Source organism: Triticum urartu, chromosome 5 (assembly GCF_003073215.2).
Source record: "Triticum urartu cultivar G1812 chromosome 5, Tu2.1, whole genome shotgun sequence".
Lineage (NCBI taxonomy): Eukaryota > Viridiplantae > Streptophyta > Magnoliopsida > Poales > Poaceae > Triticum > Triticum urartu.
In genome coordinates this window covers 652,819,267-652,843,715 of record NC_053026.1, presented here as the reverse complement: position 1 = coordinate 652,843,715, position 24,449 = coordinate 652,819,267, and the positions used below count along the sequence as shown (strand labels likewise).

The 24,449-nt window shown below is 44.7% G+C and overlaps 2 protein-coding genes across 3 annotated transcripts; both read left to right on the top strand.

Annotated features, from left to right (window-relative positions):
- Positions 1-15,029: 15,029 nt before the first annotated feature.
- Positions 15,030-16,093, top strand: LOC125506504 (germin-like protein 8-11). The gene is made up of 2 exons (XM_048671308.1): positions 15,030-15,224; positions 15,364-16,093. Exons 1-2 carry the CDS (start codon positions 15,104-15,106, stop codon positions 15,918-15,920), a joined length of 678 nt encoding a protein of 225 aa, XP_048527265.1. The 5' UTR covers positions 15,030-15,103; the 3' UTR covers positions 15,921-16,093.
- A 4,510-nt stretch (positions 16,094-20,603) lies between these two features.
- LOC125511616 (predicted GPI-anchored protein 58) lies at positions 20,604-21,750 on the top strand. 2 transcript variants are annotated; one of them, XM_048677041.1, is made up of 2 exons: positions 20,604-21,235; positions 21,330-21,750. In XM_048677041.1, exon 1 carries the CDS (start codon positions 20,672-20,674, stop codon positions 21,206-21,208), a length of 537 nt encoding a protein of 178 aa, XP_048532998.1. In that variant the 5' UTR covers positions 20,604-20,671; the 3' UTR covers positions 21,209-21,235; positions 21,330-21,750. The 2 variants fall into 2 exon arrangements, with proteins under 2 accessions (XP_048532998.1, XP_048532997.1); XM_048677040.1 differs by having other exon boundaries at positions 21,325-21,750.
- The last annotated feature ends 2,699 nt before the right edge of the window (positions 21,751-24,449 follow it).

Below are 24,449 nucleotides of genomic sequence, written 5' to 3'. Positions count from 1 at the left end.
GGCCGAAACAACCAGGAAATAATATTAATTTGTATCTGGGGCTACTTCAGGAGGAGTTAGACATGTTATGGAAAACACCGGCCAAGACATTGGACGCCAGCAAAGGCGAGTATTTCAACATGAGAGCCGCACTGATCACGACAGTGCACGACTATCTTGGTTACGGATATGTGGCAGGCCAGGTGTGCCATGGATATTGTGGATGCACGCGGTGCATGGATGATACGACGTCTCAGCAGCTAGCGTCAAGGAAAGATGGCGGGTCTGGGAAAATCGTGTACATGGGGCATCGAAGATGGCTCGAACAGGACGACCCGTGGAGAAACCGTGGAGATCTATTCAATGGTCACGCTGAGCATCGAGGACCTCCACATAAGCGGAGCGGTGCCGAAATCGATGAGCTGTTGAAAAACTGGAAGGAGTGCCCCGCGCCGGGAAAGACGATGAGAAAGGCGCCGGAGCCGCTGCTGAAGGTATGGAAGACGAGGTTTGTGTTCTGGGACTTGGAGTACTGGCACAAACTCGATACACCTCATTGCCTTGATCAAATGCATATATGTAAGAATGTCCTTGAGAGCTTGCTCGCAACACTGAGGAACATGCCGGATAAGACCAAGGATGGGCCGAAGGCAAGAAAAGACTTGCAAGATTTGGAAATCAGGGAAGATCTGCACATGCCGCCACGTAAAATGTCAGACAAGACAGAGACGGAGACAGAGGCACGGGAGAAGAAGGGCAAGAAAATAAAGAATGAGGATTATTGCCCCCCATTCTTACTTCACCTTAAGTCAGGCTGAGATCAATCAATTCTTTAAGTGCCTTACTGGAGTCAAAGTTAGTTCCGGTTACTGTGGCAAGATAAGTAGATATCTAGACACGGACAAGAAAAGGTTCAGCAGGATGAAGTCTCATGACTGTCATGTGATGATGATGCAGATATTACCTGTTGCCCTTAGAGGGATAATGGACAAGCACGTCCGTGACATGCTTATTGGTCTCTGCAACTTTTTCGACGTCATCTCTCGAAAGTCGATTAGTGTGAAGCAGCTCCGAAGGCTACATTAAGAGATCGTTGTGATACTGAATGATCTTGAGATGTACTTCCCGCCCGCGTTCTTTGACGTGATGGTGCATCTGTGTGTCCATATTGTGGATGATATAATAGACCTGGGGCCGTCATTCCTGCACAACATGATGCCGTTTGAGAGGATGAATGGGATCATCAAAGGATTCGTTCGTAACATGTCCCGTCCGGATGGAAGCATCGTCCAGGGCTATTTGACACAAGAGTGCATCTCTTTCTGTGAGAATTTTCTATATGGCGCAGACCAGCCGCCTGGTGTTAGTGTTGGTTTGCCCGTTAACAAGCACGATGGGAGGCTCGAAGGAGAAGGTCACTGCAACGGTCGCAGGGAACTGCACGTGGCATACTCAGATCAACGCAGCGACTTTCACAGAGCAAACTTGGTAGTGCTACAACACCTAGACGAGGTAGATCCTTTTGTGGCACTGCACAAAGAAATTATCGCAAAGAAGTATCGTGACCGGGGGGTATGCAGGACGGACGCCGAAGTTACTAGAGAGCACAACTCCACTTTCCTGCATTGGTTCAAAGAGCATATTATTGCTAATCCCCCGGAGGAGGGCTCTAAGGACGGATTGCTCATATACGCCTTAGCACATGGCCCCTCGCCCAACCTCGTAACCTATCAGGCATATGATATCAATGGATACACGTTCTACACAGAGGCCAAAGATATGGACAGTGATGAATATCAGAACTCAGGAGTGACGATGGAATGCATGACCGGCAGCGACAACGGCGCAACTGAACGATTTTATGGAAGGGTCGAGGAGATCTGGGAGCTTGACTACTCTGGACTGCACAACACGACGATGTTCCGTGTCAGATGGGCTAAGAATGTCGAAAGAGAAAGCCGGATTTTCACTACCATGACTATACCCGACGCCAAGAGCGCTACCGTGAACGCTATCGCAAAAAACGAGCCATGGGTACACGCTAAGCACGTGACACAATGCTTCTTCATAACTGACCCATGCAATCCCAGTCGTGTTGTCGTGAGGAAAGGCAAAAGAAACATCATTGGAATGGATGGAGTCGCCAACGAGGAAGACTATAATCAGTACGGCAACCCAATGAGGGAAGATGACGATGATGATGAAGTATACGTCAAAAGAAGAATCAATACTACATTACCAAAGAAAAATCGTACTCCATGGAAAAGGCAAAGTCACAATGAGGGGCTCAATTATTCTTCGACGAACAAGAAGGGAAAGAAGCTGACTCAAAAACGAAAACGTCAGCGCTGAGGAATCGGTCAAATGATGTGATATATATATATATATGTTCCTATTTTGTATACACACTTAATTAGCCATTATTATGCATGGGTCCAATGATGTATTATATATATATGTTCCTATTTTGTATACACACTTAGACATTATTATGCAAGGGTCCAATGATGTAATATATATGTTCCTATTATGCTGAGGAAAAGAAAAAAGGGAAACTGGTTATAGCAGCAGCGCTTTAGTGAAAAAGAGCTACAGCTAGTCAAGGTAGCAGTAGCGGTTTCTGCAGAAAATCGCTACAGCTAGTCAAGGTAGCAGTAGCGGTTTCTGCAGAAAACCGCTACAGCTAGTCGAGGTAGTAGTAGCGCGTTTTGTGTAAACGCGCTACTGCTACGTCCACTTAACCCAAAATTCTCCCTCTCCCTGCTTCATCCCGCCTCTTTTCCCCCAAATCCCCACTCTCTCTTCCCCGGCCCCGTCGCATCGCCGCGCCCGCCCCCGACCTCGGCGCGCTCGCCCCCGACCCCGGCACGCTCGCCCCCGACCCCGCCGTGCCCGACCCCGGCGCGCTCGCCCCCGACCCCGCCGCCCCCGACCCAGGCGCGCTCGCCCCCGGCGCCGGCGCTCGCCCCCGACCCGTCGGCCCTCGCCTCCATCCTCTGCTTCCTCCCCTCCCAACCTCGGCCGTCGTCGGGCCTGCCTCCTCGCCCTGCACCCTCTGTAAACCACGTCTCTCTCTCTCTCTCTGCTAGCTAGGGTTAATTTACTTAGGTTTTAGTTATGTTAATTAGGTTATCTATTTAGTTATGAATTTAGATAGGTTTCAAAATTTGCTGAATTTATATGCAAATTTGAACTGGACATGTGATATGTGGATATGTCATGTTTTGGACATGTCATGTTTTGGTAAATGATCCGAGTTGCCTATGTTACGCCGGAATGTTGATTCATTTCCGTTCCGGTGAATTTCAGGCGCTCGATATGTCCATTTTTTAGCAAAGGTCATGCCGAAATTTCCCGTGAATAAAGGCATGATTTGTGCTACATAGTTGGCATATCGAGTGCTGGCACATAGATTTCTTTTTTATCTCATTTCTCATTTATTCATACTTTTAGAAATAAATGAGGACACTTAATCATAGAAAACATGTCGAACAACGAAGAAACTGGGCCTTCTGACCAAGATGCAGACGAGATGGATTATGAGGGTGAACAAGACTACCTCGACTTTTTGACTACTAAGCAAGGTTTGCAGGTCCGCCTCGATGATGGTACTGACGCCGACACCGACACCGACGGCGCCGGCACCGATGGCGGCGCCGAGACCGGTGGGGAAGGTACCGCCGGGGAAGATACCGGCGCCGATGCCGGTACCGAAAAGAGGCATAAGAAGCAGAGGATACGAAAACCTAACAAACTAGGGATTGGACGACTTGTGATCACAAAGATGGCACCTGGCAAGTTTGAGCCATTAGAGCCGGAAGAACCTCGCAAGTACTATGGGAACCAAGTAGGATGCATCCTACAGGAATGCGCGAGCATCAATGACGATGACTTAAGGAGTAAAGAACATTTGACGCGGTTGCTCCTAACGAAGTTGCACAAGAGATTCAAGTTCCCCGATCGGGATGATAACATAGAACAGCCGTGGGATGATCCGAAGATGAAAAAGTTTAACAATCACGCCATGGGCATGTTCAGCAATGATTTGGCCTCATGGAAATCAAGGGTGAAACGAGCTATTGAGGCTAAGGAACCCCTGTCCAAGATTCTGGAGGAAAATCCGACACTTACGGAAGAGGAGTTCGAAAAGTTCAAGGACACTTGCGCTACCGAGGACGCCAAGGCTAAGGCTGCGAAATTAAAGAGCCTTCAGCAAAGGAACACGGGGAAGCATCGCCTTGGAAGCCGTGGCTACCTCGGTAAAAGGCCCATATGGTATAAGGAGGACGCGGAACGTGAAGCCGCGGGTCTCCCAGACCCCTTCGCAAAGTTCACCAACCCCTTGGAGCATGACTTCATCAGGGCCCGCTACAAGTGGGACAAGGAGAAAAAGGTTTTTTACATGGACAAGATCACGAGGAAATTGATTAGACTACTGGATAAGCAACACCAGCTTGCAGCCGAAAACCCTACTTCTCCGATGAGGCCCAAGTGGGACACCCCTCTCAACCGGGCCTTGAACGAACTTAAGGGACTCCCTTTGGGCCAGCGGCCGCAATATGGTCGTGTGCACGGAGCTGGAGATGGCGCCACATGGAAGGTGTTTTACAACGAGGGCCCGGAGGCCAAGAAGCAGAAAAAGAAGTTTAGTCAGGCGAACATCGGCGTGAAGGTGAAGCTTGCGGTCGAGAAAAAAGCAGTTGAGGACGTGAAAAAAGCAGCCGAGGACAAATATGAGTTGCTACAGCAGGCAGTCAATGCAGCTGTAAGTGCCTGCAGAAATGATTTTGCTACTAACTTGGTTCCAGTTATCATCAACTGGACGAAGGAAAATCCAGACAAGACGGTACATGATTTCCCGTTGCCCAGTTTCGTCGGGAGCAACTCCATGAACAACAACACCATCGCACCATCACTTGCTCACGCAACTGGGCCTCCTCTCGCAGCCGCTCCCGCTCATAGCAGCCCGTCCTCAGTCTCTGGCGCGCTTGGTGGGCCTTCGTCTTTGGTTGAGCTCGACGCCGTCACGGTAATTACATGTCGCACCAACATATATATATATATATAATATTCCATTTTTGTTGCCTTTCGGATATTTTACGCCACAGACATATGTGTTTGCAGGCGAAAGAAACCCCGTGCACCATACTCTACTTGATCAAAGGCCAGAAGGTGGACGTGGGAAAGGGGATGATAATGGACCCCTTGCAACCCACGTTCCACAACCAGCCGATCCCTGCTGGGCACTTCAGGGTTAGCTTGTCTAGTGTGAAATCGGGGCACGAGGATTTGCCTCCTCCAGTACAGCATGTGGGAGCGGACGATGAGACCCCGCCGTGGATTGGAAGCTGCAAGGGTTGGGTGCTGCTATGGCCGAAGAATCTTATTCGTCTGGAGCCGGCCGAGAGCACACCAATAACCACACATCAACAAGCATGTGCGGAGACCACCACCCCGCCTACGCAATTACCAGCTCCTGTAGTGCCGAGTGAGAGCGGCGGACGACATGATGAAGGGGGTGCAATAGTGCTGGCTGATGTAATTTGTCCTGTAGAACAGAGAATGGATGATGAGACGGAGGTCGACCCTATGGATTTCCTCAATACAAACGCGTATGACTGTGACATAGAATTGATGAGTCAACCATATGACGAATCGGGCTATCAGCTTGCTAATGAGGATATGGATGATATGCTCGGGCAGGAAGGTCGTAGCAGGGATTGCAAAAAGTCTCTCTTCATGAAATCCTCACAGGACACGCCTGAAGATGCCGCCTCAACACAGGCTCAACTATCCCAGCGCGAGGGTCGTACAGTACTTAGCCCGGGAACACTGGGGCAGGGGTTAAGGAAGGGTCTAGAAGGTGTGCCCAAGAAAAAGGAGAGAAAGAGATCAGGGAAGATAGCTACCTCCAAACAAGCCAGAGCACATAGCAGCCAAACGATGCATTCTGAAGAGCGTGTACCCGTGAAAGGTGCGGCCATGTTCCATCTCACGGGCGAGCCGATGCTACCGCCGAAACCACTGGAGGCACTAACAGGGGATCTCAAGAGACTGCACGACCATGTGCTGTCGACTGAGAAAAGCCTACTAGCCTCAAAGGATCCAGGATATCCGACATACGCGGCTCGTGTGCCTGAGGGGAAGTGCTACGTTGAGACACGGCCCGCGGAGGTGTTCTTCCTGCGGTTTGACCATATCTTTGAGATGTTTCTGACAAGGCGGCTCGATTTTACAATCGTTTGCCTTTTTGCGCTACATATGAGCTCTGTCATGAACAGTGAAGAAGTCTCGCAAATCTGTGTGGCGGATCCGTACTACATGCACGAGTCTTTCTTGAGTCTCGGCGACTTTGAGCGTGAAACTGCTAGGGACTACCTCCAAAACTTCATGGTACAGAATAAGGACCGGGAAATTGTCCTCGTGCCTTATCATCCAAAGTAAGTCAGTTTTGATAAACCCTTTCATACATTTCAATCATTCCTTCTCTCTCTATGGGGAATAATTTCAGGTGTCTTTTCCCCGCAGCAACGGGCGCGCCGTCCTTATCGTTCTTTATCCGCAAGTCTCCCACGCCGTGTATTTTGACCCTTCCAGAGACTACGAGAAAAAAGACTACACCCACATAATGAATATTCTAGATGATGCTCTCCAAGACTTCAGCTTTAGAGGTGGCCACATGCAGATCAGGAAACAAAGGAACAAGAAGATGGGTTTCGCGCATAAAACTAACTTCTCCTGCATCCAAGTCCCAAAACCAAGCAAGAAGGATGGATTGTACATCCTCCATCTCATCAATCAGTTCAACACGGATCACCAAAAGCTTCGCATGAGAAGCAGAAATGATGATCATATCCACAAGTGGCTAGAATCTCATGGAGAAGCGGATTATAAACTTAGAGATGACTTCTTTCGCATCCAACGCGACATTGCGATGATCATCATGAAAGAATTCGTCGATGAGAAGGGGATGTTCCACCACGGCCCTATATCGCGAGCTGACGTCCGAACTCGCATAGGCATGCAACGTCTAGACCTCACGCCGTTCAAGAAGCTAGGGTCCATCCTCGATGATATGGAAGGATGGAACTTCTAGTGATTTATGATGCTGATGATGATGATATGTGTCGGTTGAACTTGTATACTATTTGTAGTGATGCAACTTTGTGATGTCCACGATCCCTGCCGAACTTGCGTAACGCTACTTTGTTAGTTTGCGTACGATGACCTGCGTACCTCTACTTAATTAATTTGCGTACTGTATGTTGCATCTAGTTGCTAACCCTTTCTTTTTCGGTGTTCTCTAGTATATTTTGTTGCATATATATGATTGTACATCCTCTTCATGAACATGCATCTCTAACAGGTACCTAGTTTCTTGATGGCGAGATGGAACTGCTATGTCATGTACAAAGGGAAGGTTCCGGGGGTGTACAACGAGTGGCATGAGTGTCAGGCGCAAGTGAATGGGTTCTCGGACGCCAGCCATAAAGGCTTCAAAAGCAGACAAGAAGGAGAAGCTAGTTACTTGAGGTTCATGCTAGCGCGAGAGAGGACTCGTAACCGCCATCTCATGTATTGCATAGTTCCGCTCTCACTCATAGTGATAGCTCTTCTCGCGTATACCTTTGTTTAGATGGATGATGTTGTAATTGCAAGTATTCGAGACTTGCATGTATCGCTATTTTCAAGATGATGACAAGATACCACTTTGTGTTGGATGATGATTATGACGAGACTATTTGTATGTATATGCTATGATTACATTTGTGGTCTCGCGGGCATTTGTATGTGTATCATGATGACATTTGTATGTGCTAAAGATTCTTCTATAAAGCCTGTTCAAATACAAAACAAATATGCCGAAAAAAAACAAAAAACAACTAAAATTAGCAGTAGCGAGTGCAGAAAAGTTAGCAGCAGCGCGGTTGTAGCAGTAGCGCGCACAGGGGAAGCGCGCTATAGCTATTAGCAGCAGCGAGGTTCCTTTAAGCACACTGCTGCAACACTTGTGTAGCCGTAGCGCGGGTGGACCAGCGCTACTGCTATACATTAGCTGTAGTGCCTTATTGGTAGCGCGGGTACCCGCGCTGCTGATAGGCCTAAAACCCGCACTGCTGCTAGCCTTTTCCCTAGTAGTGCTACCTCATGGTCATAGCAAGAGTGCGCAAAGTGCTCAACAAAAGGGCGATGGTAGGCATAGGAATCATTCACGGAAATGAAGGATCTAAACACATGGGTCAAATGCAAGACAATCCAAGCATAATGTGCATGGGGTGTAGCGAAAATCGTGTGGCACTCAACACAATGGAAAGAGCAATTGTTCATCATGAGTGAGGCAATCAAGTCAATCATGTGACAAGCAATGGGAGATGGCGTATGTGAATAAGTGACATTGTTGCGACCAAAGATATGATAGGAGCAAGTAATCCAAGAATTGGATGCAACATGGAAAGCAATCATAGTAAACAAGTCATGCAAGCTAGTAGTGCGAAGATGAAACATACTAGAGGAAATCATGGCAATCATGTCATGTGAGCAAATCATAGGCATAGGCAATGCGCATGACATATCGCAAGCACGAACACAAAGCAAGATCATAGTATCATTATAGGCATGGGGCACAAAGCAAACATGGTAATAACAAGTGATATCTCCACCAAGCTTGCAAATACACATAAAAGTACTAGATTCAAGCATCATGTGTAATTCAAAGCATGGGTCACAAATGCATGGCACAGGCATAGGAAAGAGCATATCATGCAAAGTGAACATGGCAATATGGGGAGGTGGTAAATAACCCATAACCATGTGAGGGGCATGTAGAAGAGATGTGTGAAGTCGTTGCGCAAGGGGAACGGTGGTAAGGACAATCCATGGAATCCCAAGTCATCATTGCTCTCTAGAGCTCGTTTCGTCAACTCATGGGATTGTGAGGTTGACGAGTGTTCATGGGTACCTACACAAAAGAGACAAAAATGAAAGAACGTGTGCATGGTAAATGTACACATCATCCTTCATGATGTGTATGTGCATGTGTGAGTTAGCACAAGATAAGCATCGCTTAAAGAAATTTGATGCATGGTATAAGAACATGTCTCCATCGTGAAAGAATAGTTGTTATGTATGACATGATGAGGACGCAAATCAAGTATGCAATTATATGGCAGATCATTCATGGAAAGCATTTTGTGCACACAAGTATTGGGATCATGCAATGAATGGGATGAATCAAAATCTCCTAAAATGTATGAGGAAACTATGGGGGTCTCCTCATGAGCAATATTGCAAACATCATATGGAGAAAATGGACGACATCCAAAACAATGCATATCCGAAGCTAGGTGGCTATGGCATGGCATATGAGATAAATGATGCAAAGGAAGCATGTCAATATCATCACATGAGAAACAAGCCAATAACCATAGGCTTGTCATCTATGCCATATGTGCAAATTGGGTTTATTTTAATGGAATATGCATAGACACTATGATGAGATTGCAAATAAGACATATGATGGATCTCATGCATAGCATATGACAAGTCAAGCGGATTGGAAAACATGATGTGACCAAGAGAATTATCACAAGTGATCCTATGCAACATGGCATCACAACTAATAGACTCCACATGGAAATCATCAAACTCATCATAAATGGGTAAATAATCGCATGGGGAAATCATACTAGCATGAATCATGGCAATATGGGGGATCAACATCATGCAAGCAATCAATGTCAAGAATGTCCACTAGTGGGACAAGAGCATCACCTTCACCTATGTTACCTTTCTCACTCCACTCATGTGATGTACGTGAGGTGGGAAAGACCAAATGGTGGTCATCATCTTCATATTGATGGAACCATGTGGAGGTGCATCATAGTCCACCATGGCCATCGTCATGTCCAAAGGAAGGACGAAGTCGTCGAGGATCGGCGCGTCATCATATATGGGACCTAGAACCAAACAAGAAGACACAATAGAGGGAGACGTTAAGTTGTTAGAAAGCAAAATGGCCTAATATGCCTCATCAACTACCTCACTCTCTCTATGTGGTGGTTCAGTCACTCCCTCAAGGTAGGTGCACTCAATGTCACATATGGTGGAGTCACTCATCTCACTCAAGTGGTGGGGGTGGTGGCTCTCCTCACATGGGAATTGGGGCAACTCATCATATATGGGGCTAGTGGTGAAGTCACTCTCTCTCAATATAGTGGCAAAAGTCACTCAAGTCATCATACGTCGCCGTGGTCCAAGGGAAAATCCCATGCTCAACCGTCTTGTAGTCGTCGCCGTGGTTGAAGGCCGAAGATGGCACATCACCACTCTAATCATGGATGAAGGCCAAAGATGGCACATCATCGCTCTCGTCGTGGATGAAGGCCGAAGATGGCACATCATCACTCTCGCTGTCATGTAGCATGGTCATTGCGAAGTGAGCTCGGGGTCGAGTAGACTTTGCCTTCATGAGTTCTTGCTCCGCCTTGAGAGCACCAATGTAGTTGTCGTTGAGAGACTTGTAGTTCTCGAGGAAGATAGTCTTGGAGATGGCGTTGTTCAATCCCATCATGAAGTAGAACTTCATCCAAATGGGGTCGTCCACGCCGGCACGTCGCAAGGCTTCCTTCATGTTCTTGAAGTACTCGCCAAGGGACTTGGATCCTTGTATGATGTTCTCCAATTGGCGTTGAAGATGTTCCGTGTAGGTGGAAGGCACAAATTCTTGCCGCGTTGTTTTCTTCATCGTGGGCCACGTCATGGTGAAGCTTGTTGAAGGTCTATGAAGCCACCATGTCAATGCATAGTCGTGGAAGGTACTTTTGGCGCACTTCACTTGATCGTCGAAGGGTACTTGATGTAGCTTGAGGTAGTCGTCCATCTTGCACTCCCACTTGAGGTATTCATTGAGGTCAATAGTCCCAAAGAATGGAATCTCCTCGATGATGTCGACGTCGTAGTAGAAAGAGGGAGTAGTGGACTTGAGCTCGTGGAGTAGGCGAAGATGCCGTACGTTCGAAGGCGAAGATGCCTTGAAGTTACTTGGCGAAGATGCCAAAGGTGTTGAATAAGCCGCAGCCTTGTAGTTGATGTCGCGGCTCTGAATAGCCCGTGCGCACGGGGTTGTCGGAGGTCGTGTGCACGGGGGTCGAAGGCCCGTGTGCACGGGGTTGGCAGAGCAGCCAACGTGTGTCCTGAAGCTCGCTCATCATGGTCATGTCGATGTCGATGCTTCTGTGTACTTGCTGAAGATGGTAGCTCGGGAGTGTTTGCACTTGAGCGTCTTCTTGAAGATGAGGAAGATCGCTTGCGGTTCTTGATGAGGGCCTCGAGCTCCTCCATTTGTTTGTCCATCTTGGCGTCGATGAAGTTCTTCATAGCATCAAACTCGTCGTCGTGGTTGTAGACCGGAGATGATGTGCTTTGCCTATCCATCACAAGACTCGAGCAAAGGTGAGTAGGAAATGAGATAAACAATACCAAGCTACCTTTTCCCAACGTTGAGGATGTATCTCGTATCACTCAATGTTAGATGAAAGAATAGTGGAATTGGTACCGGACTTGTTCAATACCGCAATGCACTACACACCGGGCATGTGTTCAAATCCTCGTATGCACCGCGGTAGAGGATGCAGGCATTAGGGCATGCATGTATATTCAGCACCTTCAATCCTAGATGGCATACAACCTTCTTTGTTGCGTACGTACTGTCAGGCAATTTGTTATCCTTTGGAAGCTTCTTCTTTAATATTTTCAGTACCTTCTCAAATCCTTTGTCAAGCACAGCATTCTCTGCCTTTCACTGCAGCAATTACAGTACGGTACCGAGCTTTGTGTTGTCATCTTCGCAATTGGGGTACAACCCTTTTTTGTGATCCTCTAACATGTGATCGAACTTCAGCTTCTCCTTTTGACTTCCGCACTGTTTCCTTGCATCAACAATGACACGGCGGAGATCATCATCAGGCACATTGTCTAGTTCCTCTTGATCTTCAGCAGCTTCCCCCGTTGCAGTATCATCGTATTCAGGGGGCACATAGTTGTCATCGTCCTCTTCTTCTTTGTTGTCTTTCATCATAACCCCTATTTCTCCATGCTTGGTCCAAACATTATAGTGTGGCATGAAACCCTTATAAAGCAGGTGGCTGTGAAGGATTTTCGGTCAGAGTAAGACTTTGTATTCCCACATATAGGGCATGGACAACACATAAAACCATTGTGCTTGTTCGCCTCAGCCACTTCAAGAAAATTATGCACGCCCTTAATGTACTCAGAGGTGTGTCAGTCATCGTACATCCATTACCGGTTCATCTACATGCATTATATATAATTAAGTGTGTCAAAAACCATTACAGAACATCATGGATAGATAAGTGACCAAATTAATAGAAGTTCATCATCACATTAAAACCAAAGTACATACATAGTTCTCATTGAACAACGTATAGCTCTCCGGAGCATCTAATTAAACCATACATTGAAACTATGTAAAACATTTCAATGCAACAACAAATGTGATCATAATCGCAATCAATGTAACAATTGATCCAATGGCATAATGATACCAAGCATCGGTATGAATGGCATGTTTTCTAATCTTTCTAATCTCCAACCGCATTGCATCCATCTTGATCTTGTGATCATCGATGACATCCACAACATGCAACTCCAATATCATCTTCTCCTCCTCAATTTTTTTATTTTTTCCTTCAAGTAATTGTTTTCTTCTTCAATTAAATTTAACCTCTCGACAATAGGGTCAGTTCGAATTTCCGGTTCACATACCTCCTAGTTAAATAAAATCTATGTCATGGTGGTCGGCATAATTGTCATAAAGAATAAATGAACCAAATAGTTATAAAAGATAATATATACCACATTTGAATCATAGCTAGGACGAGGGCCGACGGGGGCGGATACCAAAACCATCGCACTATATAATAACAAGCAATAATAAAAGTAAGAAAATTAGACAAGTATCTATCTAATCATACAAGTAAGAATTTTTTTCTTTCAGAAAGAAGATAAGAACAAGAGGCTCATCACGGTGGTGCCGGCGACGAGATCGGCGCGGGCGATCGACGGCTGTGAATACGGGGACAAGACTTGACGGACCGCTAAACCTAGACAAATCTCAAGGAAAATGGAGCTTGGAGGTCGAGCTTCGAGAGGAGAAAGCTTAACTAGCGTGGCTCGGGCATTTCATCGAACACCTCATATGCATAGGAGGTGAGCTAGAGCACCACAAAGCTCTCCCCTCGCCGGCCAGAAAAAACAGAGCAGTGTGGAGTGCTCTGCTCGCCGGCAATGGGGTATATATAGCCACCTCATTGGTCCCGGTTCGTGGCAGGAACCGGGACTAAAGGCCCCCCCTTCTGTCCCGGTTCCAGCCACGAACCGAGACCAATGATGTGGGACAGGAGCGAGGACCATTGGTCCCGGTTCGTGCCTGAAACCAGGACAAATGGGTCCAGACGAACCAGGACCAATGCCCCACGAGGCCCGGTCGGCCCCCTGGCTCATTAACCGGGACGTATGCCTCCGTTGGTCCCGGTTCGTGGTTGAACCGGGACTAATGGGCTAGCCAGGCCTCAACCAAAGCCCTGTTTTCTACTTGTGACGGGTTGCGGCACGCCGGCCGCCTCAGGAAAGTGGCCCACCTCCACCAGCGTAGGATAGCAGCGGCGCTGCTGTCATCGTCTACGGTAGCCCACATAAATGGGGGAGTTGAGGTGAGAGGAAGGACACCCCAACGCTGCCTATCACCGACCGGGGCTTTGCCAGTGCGGTGCCGACCGATGGCGGTGAGGGGAGGATGAGAGAATGGGGGCATACGGCCGGCGGTGGAGATCGCCATCGTGTCGTCCAGGAAGACGACGGCCTAGTTTTGTTTCTTGGAGGCTTTTTATTCATTTGATGGAAACATCCTGTATCAAAACAACCAACACACACTTTCAAGATATTAATCAGTTTATGAGTGGCCACCCGGCCTAGTCATTGGATGCATTGTTTATACTCTAACAAATCACGCAAGTTGAGTTGTGTTGTGAGACTAGTCAAGAAAGGCCAACTAGATTGTCAGATTTATGCACTGAATTGGTCATGATCAAACTCTTAGCGAGAGGATGTTAACTACGCTTAATAAGATCACAATGAATTGTTTCTGCTCTCCATCGTCGTTGTTTACGCGTACGTAGACTAATGTACTTAACCACTTTGAGTGAAATTTGACCAAGTAAATATCTGATTAATGTGATGATGACAAGGACAGATACATATATAGTATAATAGCTGTGCTAGCTAGGTGCATCCATGATGGAATGACGCACCTCGATTTCTTCCTTATTGACTCAATCCGTTAACTACTTCGGCATCTTATATTGTTAGACTCTACGTCTCTAAGCAGTCTAATATTTTTATTGATATCACCGGATGACTCATATTCCAAAGTTTTGCCCTTGATTTTGGAGGATGGTATGATATTCCATTATATCTCTGACCATGATTTTTTTAATCGTATGTATGTTAAGTTGTTAGCACACATCGTTAAACGCAGAAGGAACTTTGGGCTTTAGAAGCCATAGACCCAGGAAGCCCAGGTAGATCAAGCTAAGCAGGTGACTTTGTCTATGTCGCCTCTAGGAAGAAAACGATTGCTTTATATCACTTGGCTTTTCCAACTGCTCTTTGGCTATGACCTCGTGCGCACCAGTTTTCACCACGACCAAGTATATGAGACGTACTAGAAACCAAAGCGAGTTAGATATCTAATAAACTATGGTGATGTGTGGTGACTTTTGCTGGAACCAGCCCTGCATGCATTGTGGCGACTTGGGTGAGATGGATAAATAATCATAATTACTACTCAGCGTATGATGGAGTAACTTAGGCGTATTCAAAGGGGACTTGAAATTTTATGCAAAATAAATCAATCAGCAGCCAGAGACCATTTCAACTCATTGGTCGATTCCACTTGACTATGTCTATTGCCCACAAGTTCACACTGCTCGTTGCGCCTATATAAGCACATACATACCCTGCATATTCGAAACCATCACTTACGCCACAACACAAACAGAATCACAAGCGAAAAGAAGAGCCAAAGAAACTACAATCAAACAATCAAATGGCATCCTCCTCTTCATTCATTATCCTTGCCGCTCTCCTTGCATTGGTCTCATGGCAGGCCACTGCCTCCGATCCTAGCCCACTCCAGGACTTTTGTGTCGCTGACATGCATTCACCAGGTACTATGATACTTCCCAGTTTCTTGACATGTTATCAGCAAATATATATGTTGAAATTATTATTTTGAAGATTACATGCAAGTTGAAACAACTTTGTAAGATCCAAGGTTACATGTTTACCTCTCCTCTATCCACCCAGTGCGTGTCAATGGGTTTGTTTGCAAGAACCCGATGGAAGTCAACGCGGATGACTTCTTCAAGGCAGCCACTCTGGACAAGCCTAGGGTCACCAACAAGGTTGGATCGAACGTCACCTTGATCAATGTCATGCAGATTGCTGGACTCAACACCCTCGGCATCTCAATCGCGCGCATCGACTATGCTCCCCTAGGACAGAACCCACCACATACGCACCCCCGCGCCACTGAGATCCTCACAGTACTCGAGGGGACATTGTACGTTGGCTTTGTGACATCCAACCAGGAGAACAGGTTCCTCTCAAAGATGCTTAACAAAGGTGATGTATTTGTGTTCCCTGTGGGGCTCATCCACTTCCAATTCAACCCCAACCCCTACAAGCCAGCTGTTGCAATTGCTGCGCTCAGCAGCCAGAACCCAGGGGCTATCACAATTGCCAATGCAGTGTTTGGGTCCAAGCCACCAATATCAGATGATGTTCTTGCCAAGGCATTTCAGGTGGAAAAGAATACAATAGACTATCTCCAGGCTCAATTCTGGGAGAACAATCACTACTAATTCAGACCTTGGTTGATCACACGGGAGATCAATGCTCAAATGAAGGACTTGGTTGAGTTTTAGATATGCATCCTAAGCTATAAAATGAATGTAGTATATGTCATTCTAGTATGCATCTGTAAGCCGTGAATGTATTTCTGCCTTATGAATAATTGACAATATGATTTTTTTTATTTGGCCCATATTGTGTGATATGTTGGTTTGGTTCCGATGTGTTGTATTTCCTGTAAGAAACCGAAAATTCGGGTTCCTTTCTCCATGTCCCGAAAGAATAGATATCTGGTAAATTATATAAGTTTGATGCGAGGGTTGATCACCTGGGGAAGTTGTACGTATACAGTGCAATACATGTTAAGTATGTGTAATCTCCACAATTGATCATGATGCGTAGACAAGGCAATATAATATCCATTTTTATGACATGTTTCCCATCCAATTTCATTTTTGGTGATGTTATTCTATTTACAAGTCGTTCTTGACTAGTTCTCACCACTTCTGGACAGGTTCCAATACGAGTAGATACAAATGATTAACCCATCATTATCTCTTTTTTTTGCGAGAAAACTTCCGATCTACTCATCAACTGTCAACTTAGTACAAAGAACACCAGAAGTAAAAATTACATCCAGGTCCGTAGACCACCTAGCGATGACTACAAGCACTAGAGTGAGCCGAAGGTGCGTCGCCGTCATCGCCACTCCCTCATCGGAGCCAGGTAAACATTGTTGTAGTGGACACTCGAGAAGTCGTCGTGCTAAAGCCCTCATAAGAACAGCGCACCAGAATAGCAACCGCCACCGATGAAGCAAAGTGTAGATCAAAAGGATCCAACATGCAGAAACTAGAAACTACCCACCGATTTTTTCGTTTCTTTTTCTTTTAGGTAACATGGGACATAAAAATACCAAAAAGAGTAGACAACTGTTGATTGCGGAAGGGACTGGGCCAGCCCACCACGTGCTAAGCGAGTGTTTTTTTTCCTTTTACATAAGGCGCGACGTACAAATAAAAACACATTTTTTTTAGAAGGAACAACGTGCTTTATTTCATGTCTCGATGTTTAAAGGAATACAAAGATGATCCGGTGGATCGATGAGCCACAAATGTCGGCCAATATCAAGGGTAGTAGCGATTCCAGCTAATCTATGTGCCTCACCATTGCTAGCGCCTCGCGCAAGCCACTAGAACAAATGGCCGTTAGTGATTTAATGAGAAGCCCGATAAACTTACCCACATATCATAAAGTCAAAATTTGGAAGAAAAAAAGATTGTTAAAGGCAAACAAATATGGAAAACATAAAAAATTGTGAAGTCTACGTAAAAAATTAAAGTGTGAATACTTTTTGAAAATTCTGAATACTTATAAAAATGAACAACTTTTTGAAACAGAATCAATTTTGAAAAAGTAAACACTTTTCGAAACATAAACATTTTTTCAGTAAATGAAACAAAATGAATCCTGAACAAAAATTTAAAGTGCAAACAATTTTCAAAATTTTTAAAAATGGCAGAAACTTTGGAAACTTAAAAAAATGTGTGAGAAAAACGTTGAATACTTTATAAAAGTTGAACATCTTTTTGAAAAAGAATCAATTTATAAAAAGTGAACACTTTTTGAAACATAATTTTTTTTGAAAAAACGTGAACAATTTTTGAAACCTGAACAAAATTTTAAATTTGAACACTTTATGAAAATTTTAAAAATGAGAGCAACTCTTGGAACCTCAACAAATGTGTGAGAAAATGCTGAATACTTTATTAAAAATGAACAAATTTTTTGAAAAAGAATCTATTTTGAAAATTTTAGGACTTTTTTAAACATAAACATTTTTGAAAAAAAATGGGAACAAATTTTAAAACCTGAATCAAATTTTAAAGTGTGAATGTTTTTTGATTTTTTTTAAATGGGAGTAAATTTTTAAACAATAAATATGTAAAAAATGTTCCTATAGTTTTGTAAAATATTATTGTAATTTAGAAAATGTTAAACGTGTATTTGGTAAGACTTTACTGTGTATTCAAAAGAATGTTGAAAACATGTATTTAAAAAATGTACATAATGTATTTGAAAAATGTCGAAAGTGTATCAAAAAATGTTTCATGTGCATGTTAAAAATGTACTTTGTGTAGTGAGAAAAATAGACATCTGTAAAAACGAAAATTGGTTAAAACCGACAAAGATACAAAGAGAAAAGAAAAAACAAACAATACAAGAAAAACAAGAAACAAAAAAAGTATAACAAAGAAAGAAAAACCAAAAGAAACTAGTGAAAAAATATAGCCATGGATAAAAGAAAGCCGAAGGAAACCAATGAAACATAAGGGAAAACCCAAAGGGAAAATGAAAGAAAACGAAAAAAAAACATTGCATTTTTTTGAGGACGATTGCAGAGTGGGCACGCGAGGGACTGCTCTAATGTGCCGGCCCGATTTGACTTGTGATATGTCTCTTCTGTATCTATAATTTTTTTTGTTCCATGCTATTATGTTATCTGTTTTGGATGTTTTATATGCATTAATGTGCTATTTTATATTATTTTAGGGACTAACTTATTAACCTAGAGTCCAAACGAAATAAAACATTCGCGATAATTTTTCTTGGACCAGAAGACACCCCGGAGACTCGAAGATCAAGTCAGAAGAGCCACGAGGCGGCGACAAGGGAGGAGGGCGCGCTCAGGGTGTAGGGCGCACCCCTCTGCCTTGTGGGTCCCTCGTGACTCCCCTGACCTAATTCTACCTCATATATATTCACATATATTCCCAAACCATCAGAAGCATCCACGAAACACTTTTTCACCGCCGCAACCTTCTGTTCCCGTGAGATCCCATCTTGGGGCCTTTTCCGGCATCCTGCGGAGGGGGATTCGATCACGGAGGGCATCTACATCAACTCTGTTGCCCATCCGATGAAGCGTGAGTAGTTTACTACAGACCTACGGGTCCATAGCTAGTAGCTAGATGGTTTCTTCTATCTCTTTAATTCTTAATACCATGTTTTCCCCGATGTTTTTAAAGATCTATCCGATATAATCTTCTTTTACGGTGTGTTTGTCGAGATCCGATGAATTGTGGATTTATGATCAGCTTATCTATGAATATTATTTGAATCTTCTCTGAATTCTTTTATGCATAATTTGATATCTTTGTAATTCCCTTCGAACTATCGGTTTAGTTTGGTCAACTAGATTGGTTTTTCTTGCAATAGGAGAAGTGCTTAGCTTTGGGTCAATCTTGCGGTATCATTTCCCAGTGACAGTAGGGGCAGCGAGGCACGTATTGTATTGTTGCCATCGAAGATAAAAAGATGAGGTTTATATCATATTGCTTGAGTTTATTCCTCTACATCATGTCATCTTACTTAAAGCGTTACTCTGTTCTTCATGAACTTGATACTCTAGATGCAGGCAGGAGTCGGTCGATGTGTAGAGTAATAATAGTAGATGCAGGTAGGAGTCGGTCTACTTGAAACGAACGTGATGCCTATATTTCATAATCATTGCCTTGGATATCGTTATAACTTTGCGCTTTTCTATCGATTGCTCGACAGTAATTTATTCACTCACCGTATTATTCGCTATCTTGAGAGAATCCTTTAGTGAAACTTATGGCCTCGGGTCTATTTTTCATCATACTAGTTTTCGATATTCTATTTTCCATCATATAAGTTTTCGATCTACTGTTTTGCAATATTTTACTTTTCGATCTATAAAGCAAAAAAAACTCAAAAAATTTTACTTTATCTTTTGTTTAGTTTTATCTATCTCTATCAGATCTCACTTTTGTAAGTGATCGTGAAGGGATTGACAACCCCTTTTATCGCGTTGGGTGCAAGTGTTTGATTATTTTGCAGGTATTGGTGATTTGTGTGTTGTCTCCTACTCGATTGATACCTTGGTTCTCTAACTGAGAAAAATACTTATCTCTACTTTGCTGCATCACCCTTTCCTTCTGAAGGGAAAATCAACGCAAGTTCAAGAAGTAGCAACTTGCCATGTTAGCAAACACCAGCAAACACACTCAAAGTTCAAAATAGATCGGGATCGGAGAGTTTGATGTGCTGAGTTAAGAGATTGAAAGTTCGGTGTTCGATTTAGCTTTCCTGTACAAATTCAGGATTTTTTTTGGATTTTTTTTCCAATTGCAATCCTAAAAATCAAACAAGAAGATGTTCGTGTCGACTACGCGACCAATGTGGTGATTTCGTCAATCTCAACATATTGTGTCAGCTCAGCTTTTTGAATGCGCTCATAGCAATAGGATGTGTGTGTGCGCTAGTAGAGATGAGTATATGTGTGTGTATGTGAGCATCTGCAATTATATTGTGTAAAAGAAAAGGCAACCAACAGTAAAAGAGATATTAGGAATAGGATCCTTCGATTCGTTTGAAAATCCTTTGAATTTGGATGAAAGAAGCCTCACATTTTTTCATGGGACATATAAAGAGGCCTTATAATTGACTCAAGTGTCGATCTGATTTTTTTTTGAGCATAGGTACAGACACAAGTGCTCATATATACGCGCATACACTTACTACTATGAACGCGCATACACATATCCTACCCCTATAAACACCTTTGAGAGACTGCCGAAAATCCTGAAATAAATTCAGAAATAATGCGAGCACCAGAATTTGAATTCTGGTAGATTAAGGATACCACTGTCCACCTAACGCGTGTCGATCTGATTTTAACAGGTACAGCTTCAGTCTGGCGAGTCCTCCTCCCCGTCCCTCTCCGAGCACTGCGGCCATGGCCGCCGCCGCCGAGGTCGGGCCGATGATGGCGACGGTTGCCCTGGAGTGCGGCGGCGACATCTCGGCGTCCCAGGAGGACACCCTCGCCAACTCCTCCTTCCTCGGCGCCGGCAACGCCCCCTCCGCCTCGCAGGCGCGGGGGGCCGAGGACGACGACGAGGAGGTCTTCGCCACCCCTCCCGAGCTCCCCCAACAAGACCCCATCACCATGTGCAGCCTCCCCTTCACCCCCAGTCCCGCTCAGCCCCAGTCGCCCTCGCCACCTCCCTCCGACGACGACGACGCCGCCAAACCTCGCCGGAAGCCTAGGGTTTGCACCAGGAAGGTCAGGGGCGCCAAGTTCAGCACCCCAGCCCCGACCCCGAGCCCCAAGCAGCAGCAGCAGCCAGAGCAACCGCCCCGTGCCGTCGTCGATCCTCTCTACAGGGCGATGCTCATGATCCCCACCGCCACCGCCGCCGCCGCCACCACCAGCAAGCACGATCCCTTGGAGGACTTCCTCGCGCTCGCCCGCCAGCGCGGCATCTTCTAGCCACCCACCCATATCCATGGCCGCCAGGTACAGAGCAATGCAGCACTGACAATTTCTCTCCCCTGAATTTCACATTTCTGATGCCCACCAATCTCACCTCCATTTGAACATTTCAGTGCAGTGCAGGGCAGGGGTGCATCCTCCTCCACTTGGACCTGCAAGCAATGTTGCCGAACCTGATTGGCACCGTCTCTCATTCAGTGATGTTATCAAATGAACAAAGCCTGGTAGCGCCTTTTCCATGATTGATAGGTAGATAACCGTGAGAATTTTGCAGATGGTAGTAGTTATCAGTTAGGGAATTTCAGTCATGCTGTCAGTGTTTCTTATGCTTCGCCGTTCTGGGTGTTCAGTGCTGTGGCCAAGCACCAGGATTCAGTCATGAGTCATGACTACGAAGATATATGTAGTTAGATAGGTTACAGCAATGCAACACTTCCTATGTCTCCTTCCTTCACCATTTTGCCACTCCAGTGCTTGTGATGTGTGCTGGTTCTCTACTCGCAACTCTGCACCTAGAAATATGAGCCTGTTTCAGTTTTCTATGAATGACGACTGCTACTCCTGTGCAAATGCTTTGGCCACGCCCACCATCATTTGCGGTGTTTGTCTTGCTTCACGATGCACAAAATTGCAGAACACAACCATACCCTGTTTCAAACTGATTTGCGTACTTTACATGTATTCACAATCTTGCAGTCCACTCTGTTAAGCTGTTGATGTTTAAAAAGGAGAAATACATTCATTATTTGTGGTGTTTAACTTAGCCTTTGCGGTCATAACGAAAAGGGGGGAAACTAAATCGAACTAACCACCTACTTCGCTCGTTTGATTGCTGAATGGTTCCTTGCATTTAGTTTTTTTTTCGCCTATCCTACCGAATTCGTTTGATGGGATCTTGCGAACCATCAGTGCTTGGTTGATCGATAGTGAAATTTATATAACACTGAAGCAAATGAACCTGACATGCTTAATCGGTCAAAATCACAATGTTTTTTTCTTTTTTATGGTTGTCGTGTCCTGTCCTGGGTTGGATTGTATGGCAAAGTAGACATCGTACAACTATAGTCTCCACGATAGGTAGTGAATGTTCTGTTCTGGTTTTCCCTTTGCTGTATGAATAATCAATTTGGGCATTGTTCTTCAGGTGTTGTCATCTTCCTCTGAGTATCTGACACTCTCCGTAAGCATGCATTCTGTTTTTTGTTTCCGGAGGCCGTCTGGTTATCCTCCATGTGGCTTGTGCTCATGCCCCATGTATCTTTACTTACTTATTATGGTCGGCATGTGCTTTTTCCTGGATTGTTTCGCCGGGCACAGTCAGCCACCATTGACTCTGTTCTATTGCCCAGGATTTAGGTCAGATGTCGCTTCTGGCCTCTGTGCCTGTGGGAATTGTGACTGGGCTGCCCACAACTTTGGGGGAGCTGTGATCCTATTCTATTATCTTGAGTACAGGTAGAGTAGCACGGATAACCAGTTTATTTATTTGTCTGGTGGGTCGTGTGATAATAATATTTGGGACCTATCTCGAGTCTTGCTGCTCTCTTAAAGTTTGTTCTATGTGATTGGGTGAGCGTCACGCGCCTGTTGACTGTCAAGCTTCTCTTTTTTTATTTTTTGATAACGAGTTACTCTGAACCAGCTTTTGGATTTTCGGTTTACTGATGTCGGTGATTGCATATACTACTCCCTCTGATCTGAATTAATTGACGCAGCCTCTATGCAATGTCCATTTTACATTGTGCAGAGACTGCGTTAACTAATTCGGATCGGGGGGAGTACGTGAATCAAGTGTAAGTCCTATTGATCTGTTTTTGTTTCTGGAGACTGTTGAGTTATCTTATCCTCCGCGTGGCTTCTGTGCATGCTCCATCGGAGAGGCAGCTGGTTTCTGGTTATGGTTGACATGTTTTGGCTGGCATTATGCCGAGTTAACGTAAATCTGAGATTGTTTTGCTTGCCTTCTCCTTGGATTGTTTGTTTTGCTCGGCACAGTCACCACCATTGACTCTGTACTATTGCCCAGAATTCGAGAATTGAATTGGGAATTGCCCAGAAGTTCGGGAGCGCCGTGATGACCAATTTGTTTATCTGGAAGAACGTGTACTAACATTGGATTGGATTCCCGAGTCTCGTTGTTTTCTTATTAAACTTTGGTCTTGGTGATGGGGTGAGCGTGAGGCGTTGAAGCTCTACTCTCCAGATTATCTGTTATTTCTAGTGAATTGTCCTGAAGCAGTCTTTGGTTTTTTCCCTTTACTGACGTAGGGGAGTGGATATGAGTACATAATTTATAAGCACAAGTAAAATTTACTCAAGAACCTCTATATAAATGTAATCTACTAGTACTAAAAGGCTGCAGTAGTTGACATTATGTTGAGGCATAAAGAACCACTTAGAATAGCCAAACAGATTATATTTGTCGAGAAATGCAAAATGGTATGGAGATGATCCTCATTATTTATTTTGACCCATTGTATTATTTCCTTGTGTATTCCTGTAGGAGGTTTTTGTACATGTGTCTTTAGTTTCCCTTTTATCATCTTGTCCAAGAGAGAAAGTTCTTCTAATTCTATGAATCTTTCGAGAATCCTTTTCTCTTGAATATCAGTTAAGAGAGTTTCGGATTGCCTGGTATTCCACCAATTCTTAATCCAAAGTTCCTGACAGGATGCTGGAGCACCGTGGCTGCGTAATTATGTTCTAATTTTGTTTCAGTGCGTTGTGGAATCTATTTAGTCCTTTATTTTGACAAACGCTACTGCCACTTTATCTACGGTCATAATTGTCGGTTGCCCTGCGTATTTTGTTCAAGGGTCCACCTATGCTTAAGTCGACTTCTTATCAGCTTAACTACACACAGAATCAGATTATGTGAAACTGCTCATAGAATCAGCCGTGTGCAGAATGGGCGTCCAGTTCTCTCCAGGTGTTGCAACATGATATTGTAGAATGAGTCACGTGTTGCCTCTATATGCTGAGTTGCTAACACTGAGTTGTTTTGAGTTGTTTTACTTTTACCTCAAATATGAGTGTTTCAAACGTTTTTACCTTTTGAGTTTTCTTAGCTTCCGATTCTACAGACCCGGAATCTGTTAGATAAGCATAGGAAAGAAGAGCATGCCCATCCCCAAACCTCTTCCCCCGTGACCAAGAGGAAACAAGGCTGAAGAAGGAGTAAGAACGTCAATAGTTGATAGGGGATGAGAACCAATGTCGAAGAGCACATCAACAAATT